At 34.9% G+C, this 21,010-nt stretch overlaps 1 protein-coding gene across 1 annotated transcript; it reads right to left on the bottom strand.

Annotated features, from left to right (window-relative positions):
* Nucleotides 1-17,473: 17,473 nt before the first annotated feature.
* Nucleotides 17,474-18,784, bottom strand: LOC126697560 (probable transcriptional regulator RABBIT EARS). The gene has a single exon (XM_050394598.1). It carries the CDS (start codon nucleotides 18,483-18,485, stop codon nucleotides 17,706-17,708), a length of 780 nt encoding a protein of 259 aa, XP_050250555.1. The 5' UTR covers nucleotides 18,486-18,784; the 3' UTR covers nucleotides 17,474-17,705.
* Nucleotides 18,785-21,010: the final 2,226 nt, after the last annotated feature.

The raw sequence follows: 21,010 nt of genomic DNA, 5'->3' as shown, positions 1-21,010 counted from the left end.
AGCTCATTGGTGGGGCTTAGAAAACATGAGAAATAGCCTTAGTTTATGGTCCTCCATGTGCAAAAAATACCTCGTTTCATTGTGAAATCAAGATTTATCAAACCCTTCCTTTTATTTTTTATTTAAAAAAAAAAACATGTCTATATGCCTTTTCTTCCTCAAGATTATTCTTTACAAAATAACATTGTAATGTTTAAATGTGTATTTTTCATTGCTTAAAGATTATATAGAAATTTAAATTTGTCCCTCAAAGAGTTATGTCGGTTCTTAATATTTTTAAGAAAAATATCATTTAACATTGGTTTCAATTAATTTCATGTGTCAAATTAGTCTCAATACCATTTAATTTTACCATAGGGAATAATAATTTTTATGTTTAAGTTGAAGAATATGTTTCATTCCAAAAAAAAAAAAAAAATCATTTATGATTCATCATATTAATCACTTTTATGATGTACAAACTACAAAGTACATTATTCAGGAAAAAAAAAAACAGTAAGTACATTAATAAATCATATCCACAATTAATAACATATTTAATGATCTAGGTTTTCCTTCCTTTGTGTTTGACCTGGTCTCTCCCAAGTCTTCCCTAAGGCTGTGAAATTGTTCATTCCTTCTCTGTAAGGACTGTATTTCCCCTAAGACAACCCTGTTGTCTGTAGGGCTAGTGGTTGCTTCCTTCAAGGGATCCAGGAAACAGTATAGTATTCTTTTCTCTTTGTACTTCTACGTTCTTTCTCTCTTTCTTTTATTCTCAAAACTTAGCATAAGAGTTATGGAAGACCTCTCAAAACAATGGACAAAGTTTTCACTGCTAGACAGAGAGGGGGACAAAATAACGTTGGGAAAAAACAGAGGATCAAATGAACATATCATTGCTGCAAAATTCTTAACCCGAAGAGCTTTGAATGTAGATGCTATTGATAGAACTTTTAAACCATTATGGAGGGCGATAAATGGGTTCACAATAAAAAACATGGGCAACCACATTCTGTTGTTTGTCTTTGAAAATCTGGAAGATGTACACCGGGTCTTACTTAGTGAGCCATGGACATTCGACAAACACTTAGTGGTGGTTCAGAAGTATGAAAAAAACACTCCTTTACAAGACGTTAGTTTTAACAAAACCTCTATGTGGGTGCAGGTCTTTGACATTCCAGTTAGATACATGACAAAGGAGGTGGCAGAGGATATTTGTAGTGCTGCTGGAGAAGTGTGCCTCTCGGAAAGTCACCCAACGGAGGTTGGAGGCAGTTTTGTACGAGTCAGGGTCAGAGTAGATACAACTCAACCATTATGCCGTGGAAGAGTGGTTGACTTGGAAGAAGGTGGTCGTGTCTGGGTTTCCTTTAAATATGAAAGGTTACCCATTATATGTTATTGGTGTGGGCATCTTGATCATGATGAGAGAGACTGTCCGGTGTGGATTGAAAGCAGGGGTACTCTTAAGCACCAGGATAAACAGTTTGGTCCTTTCATGCGTGCTTCTCTGAATGTCAACCCAAGGAAAACTGTTCTGCATGTGTCGGGCTTCTACGAAAACAGAGGGAGTCATCAAAACAGCCATGAGAAGCAAAAAGAAAGCTCTGGCAGTCATTCGGAGATGGAAACTTCACCGGAAAACACTCTTCCTCCTCTTTCCGGTGAAGAAGCAGGTATGGACACCTCGTCAGTGGCGGTGAATGCAATAAATGCGGAAGTACCTCTGATTGTTTCGAGACAGCAAATTGATGTTGAAATGACGACTGACACTCTAGATAAAGCTGCTTCTTCCTCCCCACCAGCTGGTTTTCATCATCCTAATGGAAGGGACGTTAGCACAATGGAAGGAAGATTCTCGATGGGTGATGCGGAACGCCCTCCAAAGATCTCAAATCAGGTACTTGATCCTAAAATCATGGGAACTTACGCTGAGGGTGGCCCATTTTTAGCTAAGCTCCAAGAAATTGACCGTGACTTAAAAAAGTTTGAATGTGTCCCATGTGGAGAAAGGGAGTGCGCAGTGAACAAACAAAGTGCTCAGACACTTCAAACAATGGGTAGTCAGAATGGGGAGTTGGGCTTATTGGGATCTATAATAGGTGAACAAAAGAAAAGTGGGGAAATTGGAAAAAGTAAAGTCTCAAAAGGGCCGGCTGGGGAAGAAAAAATAGGACCTGGGCCCAGCCCACAGAAGGAAATAAAAAAAGGGTTGTGGACCAGAATTAATAGGCCCATTTATGATGCAGGGGAGGAGGTTCCTTGTGGGGCTGAGGTTTTAAAACGTAAAGCTAGGGAGATTCAGGCACGGGAGGAAATTAACATAGAGAAGGAAAAAAAACAAAAGACAGAGGAGGTGACAAAAAAACAGAGTGTGTTGTCTGCTACACAATGGGGATCGGCGGAGGTTGCGGAGCAACCCCGCCGGGAGCAATGAGTATCCTTTGCTGGAACTGTCGGGGGCTTGGGAACCGGCAGACAGTTCAAGAGCTCGGTGATTTAGTCCGGGCACAAGATCCCACAGTGGTGTTTTTAGCCGAAACATGGCTGGTTGATTCTAGGCTTGCTGGTTTACGTGACTCTCTTCGATTTGGCCATCACCATGGGATTTCTAGTTTAACTCGTGGGGGTGGTTTGGTGATGTTTTGGAAAAAAGACTTTGATTTACAAGTAATGTCTTCCTCAAAAAATCATATTGATGTCTTGATCAATAGAGGTAAGGAAAATGTGTGGCGCTTTACGGGGTTTTACGGTGTACCAGAAACACAGCTGCGCATGGTTTCATGGGACTTGTTACGTGAATTAAACAACCGCTTCTCTGTGCCTTGGCTGTGTGAAGGAGATTTTAATGAACTTTTGAAGTCTCATGAAAAATTGGGGGGACGTTTAAGACCGTATGGGCAGATGCAAAAATTCCGGGAAGCCCTTGATGAGTGTGGTTTGTTTGATCTTGGTTTTGTGGGCAGCAAGTTTACGTGGTATAAAACTCATCCGGGTGGTAGTGTGGTTTGGGAAAGGTTGGATAGAGCTGTCAGTACAGCCGATTGGTTTAACTTATTCCCTGCAACTAAGGTTAAAACTTTGGTTTGTGCCTCCTCTGATCATAGTCCTATCATCGTCCTACCTAAGGGGATAATTTTAAAGCCTCAACGCCCTTGGCACTTTGAACACATGTGGCTGGAAAATCAGGGCTGCCATGACACAGTTTAGAATGCTTGGGAAACTGTCTCCTCTGACCCACCTATGTCAAAAGTGATGCTGAATGTTGGTACATGCAAAACCCAGCTGCAAGCTTGGAGCAAGAAGTCTTTTTGTAATGTAGTAAGCACTTTAGTGGAAAAAAAAAAGATTCTGAAAGAAGCAGAAGAGTCTGCGACAAAAGGAGGGAATGTCGATTTTTTTCTCCAATTAAAAGCTGAAGTGGCCGATCTTCTTAGAGTGGAAGAAAAAATGTGGCAGCAACGAAGCCACGTGCATTGGATGGTGTCGGGAGACAAAAACTCTAGCTACTTCCATAATCGCGCTTCGCAGCGTTTCCAGCGTAACAGCATCACTGAACTCAAAGATGCACAGGGCAGATTGGTTTCGGGTGATGATGGGGTCTCTACTATGATTGTGGAGTATTTTAAACATTTGTTTACCACCTCAAATCCGCTTGATATCGAGGAAGTAGTTCAATTTACAAAACAGGTGGTATCCGAAGATATGAACAACTGTTTAATCAAAAACTTCTCAAAGGAGGAAGTGGAGGTTGCGTTGAAGCAAATGGCCCCTTTAAAAGCTCCGGGACCTAATGGAATGCCGCCAATTTTCTTTCAACATTATTAGGAGAGCATTGGGGATGATGTTGTCAAAGCTGTGGTGTCTTGCCTAAATTCAAATTCTATTGAGCCAGGTTTGAATCACACCTTTATTACTCTTATTCCTAAGGTGAAGAGTCCTGAATATGTTTCTGAATTTCGTCCTATTGCCCTTTGTAATATATTGTATAAACTTGTCTCAAAAGTGTTGGCAAACAGGCTGAAGAAAATTTTACCCCATGTTATTTCTGAATCCCAGAGTGCATTCCAATCGGATAAAGCTATTACCGATAATATCTTAGTAGCCTTTGAGACTTTACACCATATGAAAAGGAAAAGAACAGGAAAGTTGGGTCACATGGCCTTAAAATTGGACATGAGCAAAGCGTACGACCGGTTGGAATGGGTTTTCCTTCAAAGGATTATGGAGAGGATGGGCTTCCATTTGAAGTGGATAGGTTGGATTATGGAATGTGTTAAATCCGTGTCATATTCGATCCTAATCAATGGTGAACCAAAAGGCCATATTATCCCCACTCGTGGTATTCGCCAGGGTGATCCTCTCTCCCCTTATCTTTTTTTAATATGTTCTGAAGGTCTAAATGGATTAATTGAGCATGCAGTGGATTGTAAGAGTATTGAGGGTGTCTCTCTTTGTAGAAATGGGCCTAAGATCTCTCACCTCCTTTTTGCAGATGATAGCCTATTGTTTTGTCGAGCTAGAGTGGGGGACGTGGTAAAAATTCAGGAGGTTTTGGGAATGTATGAACGGGCTTCGGGGCAAAAAATTAACTCGGAAAAGACTACTCTCTTTTTTAGCAACAACACCTCTTTTGATACTAAGCAAGAACTAAAGATCTTGCTTGGGGTGCCGGAAATTAAGGAATATGAAAGGTACTTGGGATTACCAACGGTGGTGGGGAGGAAAAAAAAGGCGAGCTTAAATTTCATAAAAGATCGAGTGTGGGGAAAACTCCAAGGGTGGAAAGAAAAATTATTGTCGCAAGCCGGAAAAGAAGTGCTTTTGAAGGCGGTGGTTCAAGCCATTCCGACGTTTGCTATGAGTTGTTTCCGCTTACCTTTGGGTCTTTGTCATGACATTGAGATGCTCATTCGAAAATTTTGGTGGAGACAAAGGGGTGATAGGAGAAAAATCCATTGGGCAAAATGGGAGGTTTTATGCAAACCTAAGAGTGAGGGGGGATTGGGCTTTAAAGATCTTTGCAATTTTAACAAAGCCATGTTGGCTAAACAGGTGTGGAGATTGATTGAGGATAAGGAATCTCTATTTTATAGAGTTTTCAAAGCTAAGCATTTTCCAAATTACTCAATCTTTGAAGCTAAATCTTCTTATGGATCTTTCGCATGGAAGAGTATCCTATGGTCTAGAGACTTAATTGAAAAGGGTTCCTTTTGGAGAATTGGTGATGGGAAATCGGTCCAGATTTATAAAGACGCTTGGCTGCCAAGTTCTGATGGCCGTATTAGCTCCCCTGTATTACATCTAGCTCCAGAGTCGTCAGTAGACTCTTTGATAAATGGTGCTTCGGGCTGGTGGAATACAAATCTCATTGATTTGTGTTTTTATCCACCTGAAGCAAAGTTGATCAAATCTCGCCTTTGAGCTCCATTCCGCAACCTGACACAACGGTTTGGAGACTAGAAAAATCCGGCTGCTACTCAGTGAAGTCAGGATATAAGTTCCTCTGCGAGCTTCTTTCTCATGACCCCAATCGTTCTCAAACCTTGGACTCTATGAAGAGTTTCTGGAAAAGCATTTGGAAATTGAAAATTCCTGGGAAGATAAAACATTTCCTCTTGAAGGCCTGTACAAACTCACTGCCATCTAAGGAAAATTTGCTGAAGCGTAAAATAATTCAAGAAGCAGGTTGTCCTCGCTGTACTGGTAGTTCAGAATCTGTGGTGCACGCCTTATGGAGCTGTTCCTGCATCAAAGTAGTCTGGAATTCAGATTTTAATTGGGTGATTCGGTGTCCTTCAGATTCTGAATCTTTCTCGGATGTCCTGCAAAAAATCCGAGCAAGACCGGCATTAGTTCCTTTATTTGCTACTACGGCTTGGTCAATCTGGTTCCAAAGAAACAAATCTCGCCATGAAGACCACCCCCTGCCCCTCCACAGCATCGTTGGTTTTGCAAAAAATTATCTTTGCGAATTCAGGGAGTTGGACAATCCAAAACCTCTCAGACAACGGACGGTTTCGCGCAAATGGTGTCCTCCAGCAGCTGGTTTGGTGAAGATAAACTTTGATGGTGCTTGGTACAATGAATCGGAGAAAGCGGGATTAGGAGTGGTAATTCGAAATGGAGAGGGCCTAGTGCTGGCTGCCATGTCTGAGCAGATTGTAAAGCCTCCATCTGTTGAATTGCTGGAACTTCTTGCTGCCAGGCGTGCCATCTCCTTTGCTGCAGAAACGGGTCATGTGCAGGTGGTTTGTGAAGGCGACTCTTTATCTGTGGTCAACTCTTTTAGGGGTAATGGCATGGAAAATTCCAGGGGAGGGCATTTAATTAGGGACATCAAATCCCAATCAAACTCATTTTTGAGTATTTTGTTCGCTCACGTTGGTCGGCAAGGCAATGTCGTTGCACCCGCTTTAGCCCAGCGAGCGAGACAATCTTTCTTACCTCAAATCTGGTTAGAGTGTGTTCCAACGGATATTATGACTTTTGTATTGGATAACTATCCTCTCCTTGATTAATATATCAACAAGTATTTCATTTCTCAAAAAAAAAAAGTTAACATATTTAATGCTCTACACTGTACGTAACATATTTAATGCTCTAAATTTCTGGCTAGGACGTCCTATCAAAGTCTTTTCAGTGTTTTTTTTTTTTCACCTGCTCATGGTTTTTTTTTTTTTGGGATGATACCTTATCTAGTAATTGTTATTTTTATACTATTATTTTAAAAAAATATGATACCATATTTGTTATCAAAAGCGATTTCAAAAAAAAAAAAATTTAAAACATACTGATGAAATGTGTCAGGCTTAAGCTGTCTATTAATATTGAAATTTACTGAAAATAATTTATTTAACTGAAGTTGAAATTTTTTTTAAAAGAATTATAAATAAAGATAAAAATTAATTAAAATGATACAGTGAAACCCATAAATAATAAAATATAAATTAAATAATAATAAAAATAAATTAAATAGTAAAATAAGTTCACTCTAAACTTTAAATCCAAGCACAACCGTAATTAAGTCACACCTCTGTAGCGTCCTCCCCTGGACAGACATGTCATGTACAGTGTAGATCCCATACTGAGGCCCAATCATAAAGCGTACTTTTCTATATTTACTAAGACTTTTCTATATCTAGAGACCCAACAACTAGTTCCAATTATGTCTATATTTAAAGACCCAACAACCAATTATGTCTATAGTTAAAGACCCAACAACTAGTTCCAATTATGTGGGCCTAATGCTGTCCTTCGAAATAAAAAGATATCATGTATGTCCAGTATTTGCAGCAAGACACTTAAATCCTATGAGTCCCACTAGTATTTGGAGTTCACAAGTTGTGAGGGTTTCGTTGCATACACATGATATATCATATATAGGATATTTTCTCATAGTACTGCCCTTAGATTTGAGGGCCAAAATGACTGAATACCACGTATGGTTGAAATTTTTAACAATAACATTGTTCATAAACTATGTAGGAGAATATCACTTTTTTAGAACTCAATTTTATGAAAATTGAGTTCTATGCAGAACTCGATTTTACAAATATCAAGTTCTAAGAGGAAATTACAAAGAACTCAATCGATTTTATAAATATCAAGTTTCAAGTGGTATTTTTTATAAATATGGATTTTATAAATATCGAGTCAATCATCCTCTCTCAATGTTAGGGCTCTCCATTATCCTAGGGTCCTATCGGTAAACCATTTTTGAAACTTGGTCCATGAAGCTCTTGTATTGTAGTTTCTACGGACAAGAAAAGGGAGGATGTGAAGCTCATTGGTGGGGCTTAGAAAACATGAGAAGTAGCCTTAGTTTATGGTCTTTCCATTGTGCAAAAAATACCACGTTGTTTCATTGTGAAATCAAGATATATCAAACCCTTTCTTTTATTTTTAATTTTAAAGAACATGTCTATATAGCCTTTTCTTCCTCGTGTTTATTATTCACAAAATAACATTGTAATGTTTAAATGTGTATTTTTCATTGCTTAAAGATTATATAGAAATCTAAATCTGTCCCTCAGAAAGTTATATTGGTTCTTAATATTTTAAAGAAAATTTTCATTTAACATTCGTTTCAATCAAATTTCAGGTGTCAAATTAGTCTTTTATACCATTTAATTTTACTATAGGGAATAATAATTTTAATGTTTAAGTTGAAGAATATGTTTCATTCAAAAAAAAATTATGATTTATAGTTTGTTGTAATTGGAGTAACATCGCTTTTAGAATGTACAAATTACAATAAATCTTATCCATAATTATGAAAAAAAATAGTGAAAAAAATGGTGTCTCAAGATTTATTGTAAGGTAATAAAGTTATGCTGGTGTCACAACTTGTTGCACAATTTGTGCCACAACTCGCTCACGTGGCGAGTTGTGGCATAAGTTTTGTAACAAATTGTGGCACCAGCGTAACTCAAAAGAAGAGAAACAAAAAAACTCAGAATTCTCAAGATAATCCTTAATTTTGATACTTGTAAGAATAATAAGTAATATAAGTAGGTAATGTCATTATTTAATAGTCATAGTAAAACAAGTTACACCTTGTACCAAATTATTATTATTATTTTTTATACCTGCTCATGGTACCTTTTTAAAAAAAAAAAAAAAAAAAATTAATGATACCTTATTTTGTAATTGGTATTTTTTTATACTATTATCTAAAAAAAACGATATCATATTTGTTACCGAAAGCGATTTTAAAGAAATTTTTTAAAAAAGGTATTGATGAAATGTGTCAGACTTAAATTGTAGTTCTTAATTTCTTTGGGTCCATTATTATTATTATTTTTTTTGAGAGAGTTTCAACCTATGGCGTCCGCTCCTGATGATAACTCTTTATCATCAGACCAAGACACCAATCAGTTTTTGGTGTAGGTGGGGATTGAACTTCAGATCTCTTATACAACTATCAGAGACTTTATCAGTTGAGCTAACTGGAACCCACTCTTCGGGTCCATTATAAATATTGAACTTTATAATATATATAATTATTATAAGCCAAACAAAGTACATGTAATTAAGTCATGTCTGTTCCCATAAAAAAAAAAAAAGGAAAAAAAAAAAGTCACACCTGTAGCGTCCACCGCCAGACTGACACGTCGAGTGAACTGTGGATCCCACACCGAGGCCCAATCTTAACGTGGACGTTTCTATATGTACTAAGGCTGTGTTTGTTTCATGTAAAATATTTTCCGGAAAATAAATATTTTCTGGAAATGCTATTTTCAGGAAAGGAAAATATTTTTAAGTGTTTGGTTGCATTTCAGAAAATGTTTTGAAAAATATTTTCTGGTGTTTGGTTGTATTCTTGAAAATACCATAGAAAACACATTTTCTACTTGTTGCTCACATTTTCTCAACTACCAAACAAATATATAATTTCATTCCTCAATATAGAAACACAAATAAAACCCAGAAAAAAAAAATTCATAATCCAGTCAAATTGAGAGAAGAAGGAAGAGAGAGAGGCAACTGGGTTCGACGAGAGGCGAGATCGCGCGGAGGAGGCGAAGGCGAGATCGCGTGGCGTGGTGCTGCGATCGCGATTGGCGCGGTGCTGCGACGATCAGACCCAATTCAAAAGGGAGAGGGAGATCGAGAAAGAGAGAGATCGGCAGCACGAACTGAGAACTCAACGGTGCGATCTTGCAGCTGCTCACTCTCCCTACTCTCTCTTCTTTCTCTCTCTCTCTGCCGTTCCGCTGCGTTTGTGAGTCGTTCTTTCTCTCTCTCTTTCTCCCTTTGCGTGTTTGTGAGCTCCTCTCTTTGCGCGTCTCAGTTCCGAAAGTGATTTGAAGGTAAAATAAAAACGAAAATGCTTTTCCAGAATTAGAGGGCATATTTTATGGTCAACGGAAGTTATTTTCCGTTTGACCCAATTTTCCGGACCAACCAAACAGCCTATTTTACGGAAAAGCATTTCTGAAATTAGTTTGAAGTCAAAACAAACACAGCCTAAGACTTAAAAACACAACAAATAATTCCAATTATGTGGGCCAAATGCTGTCCTTTGAAACCACAAGATGTTATGTATATTAGGAATAAGCCATGTTAATATCACAACATTTTACACAATTTTTTTTGTCACAATGATTGGTGAAAAAAATCATAAAATAGTAGGTTCATATCTATGCTATTCACAACTTGTTACATAGTAAGTTGTGACAAAAATTGTATAAAATGTTGCAATACCACCATTGTTCATCAAGCATTTGTAGCATGACACTTATATCTTGTGAGTCTCATCAGTCTTTGGAGTCCACAGGCTGTGAGTGTTTCATTGCATATACCTGATACATACGATATTTTTTTCGTAACGCTGCCTTGAAAAACGAGAAAGTAACTTAGAGCCTGTTTGGCTAACAAAATTTGATCACTTAATTTCCGTCACTCAATTTCCATCACTCATCACTTATCACTCATAACTCATCACTCATCACTCAATTTTTCACATCCGTTTGCCTTCATCACCAAATTTCTATCACTCAATATTTTTCACACTATTCATGGATCCCACGCTTGTCATGGTGCAGCTTTTTTTTTTTTTTTTTTTTTTAAGTACCCAGAAACCCGAACCCAGTGAAGAAGAAAGGAAAAAAAAGAAAAAGAAAAAAGAAACCCAGTGAAGACCGAAACAGTGAAAGAAGAAGAAGAAAAAAAAAAAAACCCAGTGAAGACCGAACCAGTGAGAAAGAAGAAGAAGAAAAAAAAAATTCAGTTGGTCAAAAGGTGCGGTTGAGTGGGTCCCTCATTTAGTTACAAAAATTCCATTGAGTTATGAGTTATGGAAACTGAAAACAGTCAAAAGGTGTTTTCAGTTTTCATAACTCATAACTCAAAAATCAGAGAATTAAGTGATGGAAACAAAAAATTGGAAACTGAGTTATGACTTGCCAAACAAACATTTTTATTTGAGAATTAAGATGGGTCCCATCATTTTTGAGAATTGAGTTATGAAAACTGAAAATTAAGTTACGGAAACAGCTAAACCAAACAGGCTCTTATGTATCGGTATATGCAACGAGACACTAATGGCCTATGAGTCCCACCAATCTTTGGATTCCACGTATTGTAAATGGCTCGTTACACGTACCTAATACACAAGATACATTTTCCCTTGAAACACACGTTTTCAAGGAAAAATTATTATACTGAGAGGTTCCATATGAGGGTCAGATGGAGCTGCTCAATGGTACTTTTGCTTTTTTAATCTTCTAACCAATCTCACGTCTAACTTGAATCTTGTAAATTGTCTAGGCTTACAATAGTTTTACATATTATTGATATAGTAAATTTTTATTGGTTTTTATCTAGGTTTACTATTAATATCGTATTTTTACTTATCAATAAGCTTATAGTTTTTTTTTTATGCATGTATAGTTTTTTAAAACCCCACTTTTTCTTACTTTTTTCAAAATACAAGTATATGTTAACACACTTCCAGTAAAAAAAAAAATTCAACAAAAAGTTAGATAAGTTGTTTTAAACACTGTTTTCAAACCTAGATCGGATCGGGAAAACGGGAATCGAATTGAAATCTGGTTTTTTAAGCATAGAGAATCGGGAATATGCGGTAATTTCGTGAACCCCTAAAATCAAGGTTGGACTGCACAGTTCATGCAGAACCGGTGGCAAGAATCGTGAGGTCCAGCCCCTTAGCAATTTTTTTAATAAAAACAACTTAACACAATTTTATTCTACTTAATTAAATTATCCATCTCTTACAAGGAATAAAAAATATTATAATTAAAATCTTTCAAAGATATTCAATTTTACTTCAAAAATTAATCATAAATTTTAATGTTTTCATGGTTATTATTTTATTTTATTAACTTTCTTATTTAATTATTAAATATATGCTTGAAAATCATTAAATTTCCCTCACATATATAGATATATTAGTCAATTTTACTACTTTTATAAATTTAATATCTATATTTAGGCTTTAATTATCTATTATTTTAATTATGACCTCATCACGATTCAACCTTGGTTCGACCTCAAAAACCTTGAACCTCTCCCTTTTACAGTTCAATAAACGGTCCGGCTTTCAAAACCTTGGTTTTAAAGACACTAAGGATTTGTTTGGGCTTGCAAAAGCAGATGCTCTAGAAATCTTTCTTCTTCTTCTTCTTCTTCTTTTTTTTTTATTTTTTTTTCAAAGCACTAGCATCCAAGGATGCAAAAAAAAAAAAAAAAAAAAAAAAAAAAAAAAAAAAAATCCCTATTTTGTATCTTCAAACACTACTTTATCTATTTTATCAATTCATTTTACAACTCACCCTATATTCCAGTTTTTATTTTTACATACAGCACAATAAAAGAATATAAATTACCAAATAAAAGTATTCTTATCTCTCTCTTTCCTTCCACTATCTTTTTCTTTTCACACACAATCACAAGATTAAATATTATTTTTTTCTTTACAACCCATGAATATTAAGGTTGCATATATGCAACCTTAACTATTCATAGGTTGCAAATTTTTGTAGATATACAGACTCGGATGGAATGGGTTTTGCTATCTTGGGTTGTAAAATAGCAATTGGGAGGTGTTTACACCCCCAATGCTAGTGCTCTAAGTGAGATTTTGCCATCATCCTTTTAACAAATAAAATCTGGATTTTTCTCCTACATCTTAATTGGAAAGCGGAATTTGAACATAGATGTCTCATTTAGAATCACTAGCAAAATTTAATTACCTTATTTGGCATAAAAATTCTGAAGTGAAACAAGTGGTTTCTGTCTCTATGACGTGTTTCTGATTGTACTACCTCTTAAACTAGTGGGTTCTGTTTTAAGAAACTTGTGCATTGTTGTACTACCTCTGGAAGTAAAAGATTTCCATATTTCCCATGCTTCAAGAGAAGGGCACAGCTTTATGGCAACATTATTCAAAGTTTTAATGTTTATACGGCTCAATGCTGGTTGAAAAGGATGAGGCTGAAGTTTAACACGTTATCCTCCACACATTCTCAATTGAGGGACGAACATTATTGTACTGGAAGCCATTTAGGTAGATAGTACATATATCTGAGCTCTTTGATGGACGTGTTAAATTATGTTTGACATTGAGTCATTGGCTAACAATGGCAATGTCTCCCTAACAACCATCTAGGGTATTGCAAAAGAAAACCACTCTTATTTAGCTACCCAATTCGGAGGGTTGAAAAAGTATTAACTACTATTAATTAGTTAAGTAGACAATATTGAGTATGTTGGATTGAGATCCCATACAATATTTAGGGTATTGCATCTTGTGCAAAACCCTATATATGCCCGAGATGAAATATCACTCATCTGATAAAAACTTTAAAAGTTATTTTCCATTTTCCCTCTAATTGGACAAGATCTGAATCCCAATATATTCAAATGAGATTTAGGGTAAAATATAAAAACCTCCCCTTATGTTTGGACTATAACCAAGTACCACTAAAACTTTTTAGAAATACCCTATTTGCTCATTAAGCACAATTGTTATTAAACATTAATTGTTTGAAAATTTCTTTGCTCATGCTTCATTCTCTATATCTGGTTACTATTTATCTATCATTGGTTAGAGAGACACTTACTTGTGCATATCAATTATCATAATAGAGTCACTGACTCACTATGAGACCTTCAATTATCATAATAGAGTCACTGACTCGCTATGAGACCTTCGCAATGAAGACAAACTGTTGGAAGGAAGTAGAGAGAACTTTAAACAGTAAAGAAGTTTTAAACGTGCTAATAAGTCTCCTTTGTGCTTATGACAAATCAGATATTTTCGAAAAAAAAAATTAAGGGTTGTATTAAAGGGCACCGCAAGATGTCTGTTAATAATTTTTTTGAAATTTTTCTGACAATTAAATTTTTTTTTTCCAGTTTTATCTCATTTTTTTCAATTTTATAAGTGACGTTGAGGTTTTTTTTCCTTACTTTTTTTTTTTTTTTTATATTTAAAAAAAAATCTTTTTTGCACCTTAACATGCACCACCGTCGTGCTTGTTAACATTTCTAAAAAATTAATAGCAATATGTTACGGTGTTACCTACAGCTCATGGTGCTTTTGTATTTTACTCCAAGGCATAATTAGTACTGCTCTTTAACACCTATAAATAGGAAAAGTACATATTTCAAAGCACCCCCTAAATAAAGAAACCAACGCAAAGCTGAGAATATTAAAAGCATTCTTTAATTTTTACTTCCTGATTCCTATAAATGGATCTTTGAAGGAAACAGATAGTGATACATCATCTTGCCCACGTGAAATCTGGCTCTTCCTCTGTCCACTAATACTATGTATAGTACATAGTACACACAGACAGATACACGCTAATAGGACCTCACTAAAAGTTCCCAAAAAAGTGACCCAACTACTCAAATCCCACAAGCAAGACAATTGCAAAACTCTCTTGGACAAAGAAACTTCAGCCCCTTTTCATCAAACACCTTCACTCCCCTCTTTTCTAAACCTACTTATTAGAAAACATAGAAGAACCCACCTCTAGAATAACGTACAAAAGTGCTTCCTGTAATGGGAAAAAGAATTGTTGGAGCTAGCAACATAAATTCCCTGTATACCCAGCAATGTCTCTGTTGCTTACTCTGTGAAATAAATAAAACCATCAAGTCAAAAAGCGATGTTTCATCAATTTTTTTTTTCCATGTTAAGATGTGTTGAAAAAATGAAACACGAAGACTTCGCCGTGTATTCTGGAGGAACCGTTGGTGTCAAATGGTGGGTACCGGTGTGATAGCTACCACTACAAGCAGACAGGGTTGTAGGGTTTTTAAAACATTAACTATATTTTGGATAATTTTAGGGTTGTAGGTCAGGTATCCTTAGCTGTTCAGACTTGAAATAGTGTAATACTGGTAGCTAGTATATATATATATATATATATGGTTCCAAAAGTAAAAAACAAAGAACGCGTAAAATAGTGCCAATGATGTGATATATTTTTTTTTGTTTGAGAAACATGATGTGATATTCTCTCTCTCTTGTTAAATAGTAAAATAATAATATGGTTTTGTTAGGGAATTATTAATTATTCAATTTGATTCCAGGGAGTTAGGTGCACTATTTGAAATTCGAACATGCGTACTGCGTACAGTATTTCTTACTGTGATTATTTAATATATAGTTTATTATGATTGGTGTGTAAAAAAAATAATAATAATGTCAGCAGTAAAATAAACTCTATAGTACTTATGGATGTGCAACTTGAGAACCACGTGAATGTTTTAATCACAATAATGTATATAAGGATGTGAAGATGGCTATTCTTAGTTTTGGAAGCTTAAAATTTAATCATGTAGATAAAAGTTGTGTTAGGTTATAAGATTTTAGGAACTAATGTATTAGAATTTTAATTTGTATTATGGTGGCAAACAATGATCAAAATATAAAGTCTAGGTTTAGGCTTACTCAAAATGTGTTTATTTGTAAAATTGGAATAAAGTGATTGCAGAAATTATTGGATTAAATCTGCAAGGCTCAATCGATCAAACCATATGCAGATTTATTTTTTTGCAAAAATTCCAATTCAGCCCAAGTTTGTTTGACATGTAGAGTTTTGTGTTTTACTCCAAGTATAAAAGGAATAACCCTAGCTACATTTTAAAAGTCTTTTTGAGAGTTGTGTGTTGAATCTTTTGTGAGATCTAGAGGTGTTTACCTTCATACACACACTTAGGGTTCTCAAGATCAAGGTTCATGTCAAGAACTTGATGATCTCTTCAGTTGTTGCATAAAGAACTTTAAAGAAGATCTGAAACTTTTGAGTGGAGTTTCAAAGTCACAAGTAGGAGAACTTGTGGTTGCAATGGATTAAAGAAAGAAGTAATTTGTGAATTCGAAGCTGTCACGTGGTCATGGTAGTAAGTTTTTTACTCGAGGTAGTAATAGGATATTAGTGGTCTAAATTTTATTGTATAAATTTCAATTCTTTCATAGTGGATCTGTTTTACCTTAAGGATAACTAAGTTAAATCCTTCCCAAGTTTTTTATCGGTTAGGTTTTCCTAGGCTATCATATCATTTTGTTCTTTATATTTCCGCATTATTTACATGATATGATTTTATTGTGTTAACCTAGAACTGAATAATTTATATAAGTAATCATTTGGATAAATAACTACATTAAACGACTTGTGTTTAAGGGGTCTAAAAACGTATAGGTTGTATTTTGGTTGTTTTAGCCATAATTATCAAATGAATAAAGTTTCTCTCCAAACTAGTTTGGAGAGAAACCTTTCAAACTTATCATATATTTTTATATTGAGTGTGAAATTTGAAAATCTAACCGTTGAATTGTATGTTCTTATTTTATCCTTCATACTTGCAAAATTTCAAGAAAATCAAAGATCAATTGCTATGTCATCAAATAAATGTTAAAATTTCAAGTTTTTGTAATCTAAAATTGTGTATAAAAAAAAAAGTTCATTGATCAAATAGTAAATATTTGAACGAAATTTGATATGCATGTTAAGAATATAAGTAACATGAAATTTAATAGTTAGATTTTCAAAATTTACACTAAAAAAAAAAGATACATAATAAGTTTGAAATGTTTCTCACCAAACTAGTTTGGAGAGAAACTTTGTTCTTATCAAATTATGTTGAGACCTAGTGGGGATAGAAATTGAAAATTATTATTGGTATATGATAAAAATGACATCAATGGAAAACTCATAGACAAAATGATATTATTTTAATTATAACATCGTAAATAATTGTGAAAAAAGGTATTTTTAAAAGAAAAACATGTCACTAACTTTATTATTTAGATTTTGGAGGGTTTAGAGAGAAAAGTTTGAAACAGAAAGAAAATTTTGGAATGGATAGAGGATAAAACGGGGGTGTGATGGATTTTGTTGATAGTAATAATACAGGTAGAAAGGCCGTTCATGTTGTGTGATGTATGTCCCTAGCTTTTGTCCTTTTTTATGTAGCTGAGGTGACCTTTAAATGTCAGTTTGCTCCCCAGGCTCCCTTTTTTTTTCACTCTTTCAAACTTCACTATCAAATCTCTCTCTCTCTCTCTCTCTCCTCTTAATTCAAGTCTGAACAGGCAGTTATAGTTATAACTACAGGTTTTAACTGGGGAAAAGAGGAGTCTTTTATTTACCTACAGCCTCCTCAAAAATTTAAATCTATCCCATGATACAACAATTGAATGACAATCAGAAACCCGATTTCGTAAAAACATAACTAGTGCTCATCAAGGCAATTCATAATAAATTATGTAAGTTTTCAATTGAATTATATATATGATGCTAATATACCCATCAGCACACAAGTAATTAACAATTGATCATATGTAGTGGCATCATCGCAGATTGCACAACATTTTCAAAACTAAAGCATTGCAGTATTCATCTCCTAAACTAATAGTCTGCAACTTGTCATTTTGTGATCACAGCTGCAAGGAAGTGGAAGATAGTGCAAAAGAAACTGATTACTTTACTCACTAGCTCAAAAGCAAATAGAAGAGAGGAAGTCTCAAATCAGATGCATTAATGGAAATTACAATCATGTCAAAGTCATTGAAAAAATTTAAGCTTTTCATGATTTCATTCAAGATTCTCAATATATATAGTACCTCTGCCTGTTAGCTATAAGATCAACATGAGGTATGAAAAGATCAAAGGAAAGAGAAACAAAGATCAAAGATTCTCTCATCATTCACTTGATTAATTAGGCCCATAATAAAATTGCACTCACTTCACATTAGGTGTATCACCAAGCCTGAGCTCAAGATCCAAGCCTTCCATGGTGCTAGGGTTAAGCACTTCAATAACCTCTGATTGAAGATGGTATCTATCATCTGAAAATGGCTTGAGAACAAAAGACAGTGAAGAAACAGCAGTCCTAGGTTTCTTGCAACTAGCTGCCCCATCCCCACAAGACCCAGTTGGTCTATTTTGGCTAACAAACGAATTCATGCCCACAGACAAGTCAGTTTCAACATAATCATCATCACAACCTAGACCGACAGAATCTTCTTGATCCCTTATTTGATTCTTTCCCACTTCAGGATTTGATTCTGAGATACTCAAAAGTCCAACCCCCAAAGGATTTGACCAAGATTGAGCACTACTAGAAAACGAATAAGCAGACTTAAAAGTTTGTTCACTAGGGCAAGATTTAGAGACCAGATTGTGACTCAACTTGCTGTTAATCTCAGTTGAAAACTGACCTTCCAATGACTTATGGAGGGGTTTATTGGAGGGGCTAAGAGATTGTTTGAGCCTAGCTCTATCCCTTCTATGAACATTCATGTGACCACCTAGAGCTTGTGCAGACCTGAATTCTCTATTACAAAAACTGCAAGTATAAGATCTTGGAGGCCATACACATCCACCAAGAGTCCCAGCTGAGTCTTCTGCAAAAGCCTTCTCTTCCCATGAGCTGCTGTTAAAAGAATTCATTGAAGGTGGAAAATGTGACTGCAAGACTTGTTTCCTCTTCGTCCACATCCAATAAGGTGCTTGCTCCATCACTCTTCTTTGAAACCAAGATAGATAAAAAGGAAGGAATAGGTGTTTTTGATGGAAGGGTTTGAGCTTTCTTCAAGAGTGAAAGATATATAGTAGGGGGGTTCAGGAATATGTATGAATATATGTGTCTTCTGTATTAATTCATAATCAATACATGAAAGCAATTTGAGAATATATGAGGAAGTGAAAAAAAGCTCAGCTGAAAAGGTCTTGTTACCAGCCTTTGCGTTTTGGGTCTGCTTTCCTTTGTCTTTGTTTCTTGCATTGAAGCTAAACTGTTGGTTTTTAGCTGGTTTGCTACACAGTCGTTGTTCTATGTATTATTTCGGCAATTTTTAGAGGGGTCCTACTTTAGCAACTGTCATGCATTTGATTTGATCACATGCTTGAAATAACTAACGGTAATTAATTTGAGAAACATAGTATGGTTCAATCTATGTAACTCTGAAGCTGCCTCTTAGATTAGATGTGTGGATTAGTTTCATATACAAGCCTAATATTATAAAGATCATTTTTTGCATTTTAGTCTTTTTGTTGAATAAAAAATCTGTTTTCAACTCCCGTTTATATAAACATGATAAAAAAATAATTACCGTACGATGAATACCTAAAATAATAGAAATAATTAATTCATTTTCCCATATTCAACCACCAATCCCAAATAAAATAGAAAGAGACAATAATAAAAAAAGCAAAGGCCACTTGTACGAAGGCCATAAAACAAATTCTTCTGTTCATGAAGGCATGTATATAACAGAGAAAGCTACGTACATAGCTGTATTTCATAATAGTCATATTTTATAGGACGGAAAGACGAGGCCAGTCCTTGAAAAATATACAAAACTAGACGAGCAGCTTTAAAGATTGGCCCGACATGTCTAGCCTAATATTAAACGGTAATAATGGTAATTCATATACAGGTTATTAATTGTCATTTCCCGAATCTCTACTCATTTTGCACAAGTTCGTACAATTGGTGTCTCACTGGAAAAGACTCTATTCATTCTGTTCATCACTAGATAAACAAATGATTAAAGCGTGTTTGCATGATAGGCGTAAACTTGATTTAGTCACTTCAAAACTTTTCCCTTTGTCTATGTAGTGAACGTGTTCAGAATCTTTAGCATTTTCCTTCCATATCACGTCAAGTTAACAAGTCAATTAAGGCATTTTATCACACATTCTCTCTCTCTCTCTCTCTCTCTCTCAGATGGCTTATAATATCCTTTCTTATTCAGTCCATTTTTAATATTGTGTCGTTGAAAAGAAAAGGTTCTACAAGAGTCATATGAAAACTCTAAAGCACACTATAAATATAATCCATTTACAAATCATGGGGCGTCTTAATTTGACCAAAACTATTCTTCCGAATATAAAACAATTTTAGTTCTTTGACAACGGCTTAGATCATAAACAACTAACATTATCATTGAGACTTTATAAAAGAGAATGGAATTGATACATCATGAAAAATATATAATGTAAATATTCGGGAGCTCATAACAGAAGAAACACAAATTAAAGAAATATATAATTTTACTAGATACGCATCATCTTTTATTAATCTTTTTAAAAATGGAAGTAAAATTGGTATTATACTTTTCAATAATAAAGGAATGAATGTCCTTAATTTTTTTGAGAATAATGCTTAGAAGGGAATGAAATGGAATGAACATTACTCTCGTAACCATTCCATTTCTTCCTACTAAAATATCAAATAAATGAATTGCAGTTGATAGATGAAAAATGAGCATGAATTTGTGCATGAATTAATAATTATGTTCAAGAAAGAAAGGGTCCAAATTAAGGTAAATGGGAAATGGGGAGATGTTATCCATGGTCACAATAAACGATAGGAAATTGGAATTAACATGGCAGTTAAAAACTTTGAAGCAACTGACATATTTGTTTAGTTAGTAAGTTGTAATAAAAATAGTTTCACAATTGATAAATTTGACCCATCACACACACACAGATATATATATATTAGCCCTTGTAGTGGTACTTAACCTTTTAATACGGATGAGGTATTGGGTTCATTTCATGGAACAAGAGGATTGGGAATAATAGTTCCTTGTTGTGTATGATGGATCAATTGATTGTATGGCTAACGTGTACATGAGTACCTGCTCAAATGAAATAAATAAATAAGGCACCAGTGTGATGCAGACCCCAAATTAGTGTATGATCCCCTTTTTGGGGAATAAATTTGATTGAATTTTTTAATAATCAATACCTACCTTAATCATGGAATGAAATTTGGTTTATAATGGGACTTGATACTTTTATATATATATATATATATATAATATATAAATTCTAGAGGATTTTAATTAGTTCAACTGGTAAAGTCTCTGATAGTTGAATAAAAAATCTAGAGTTTAATCCCCGTTTACACCAAAAACTAATTGGTGTTTTAGTCTAATGATAAGAACTATTATTAAGAGCAGATGCCATAAGTTAAAACTCTCTAAAAAAAAAAAAAAAAATAGGGCTCGATATTTTTTTTTTTTTTTTTTTTTTAT

This window comes from Quercus robur, chromosome 8 (genome assembly GCF_932294415.1).
Source record: "Quercus robur chromosome 8, dhQueRobu3.1, whole genome shotgun sequence".
Taxonomy (NCBI): domain Eukaryota; kingdom Viridiplantae; phylum Streptophyta; class Magnoliopsida; order Fagales; family Fagaceae; genus Quercus; species Quercus robur.
Note: the sequence above shows the minus strand (reverse complement) of the source record. Positions and strands in the feature narration are given on the sequence as shown.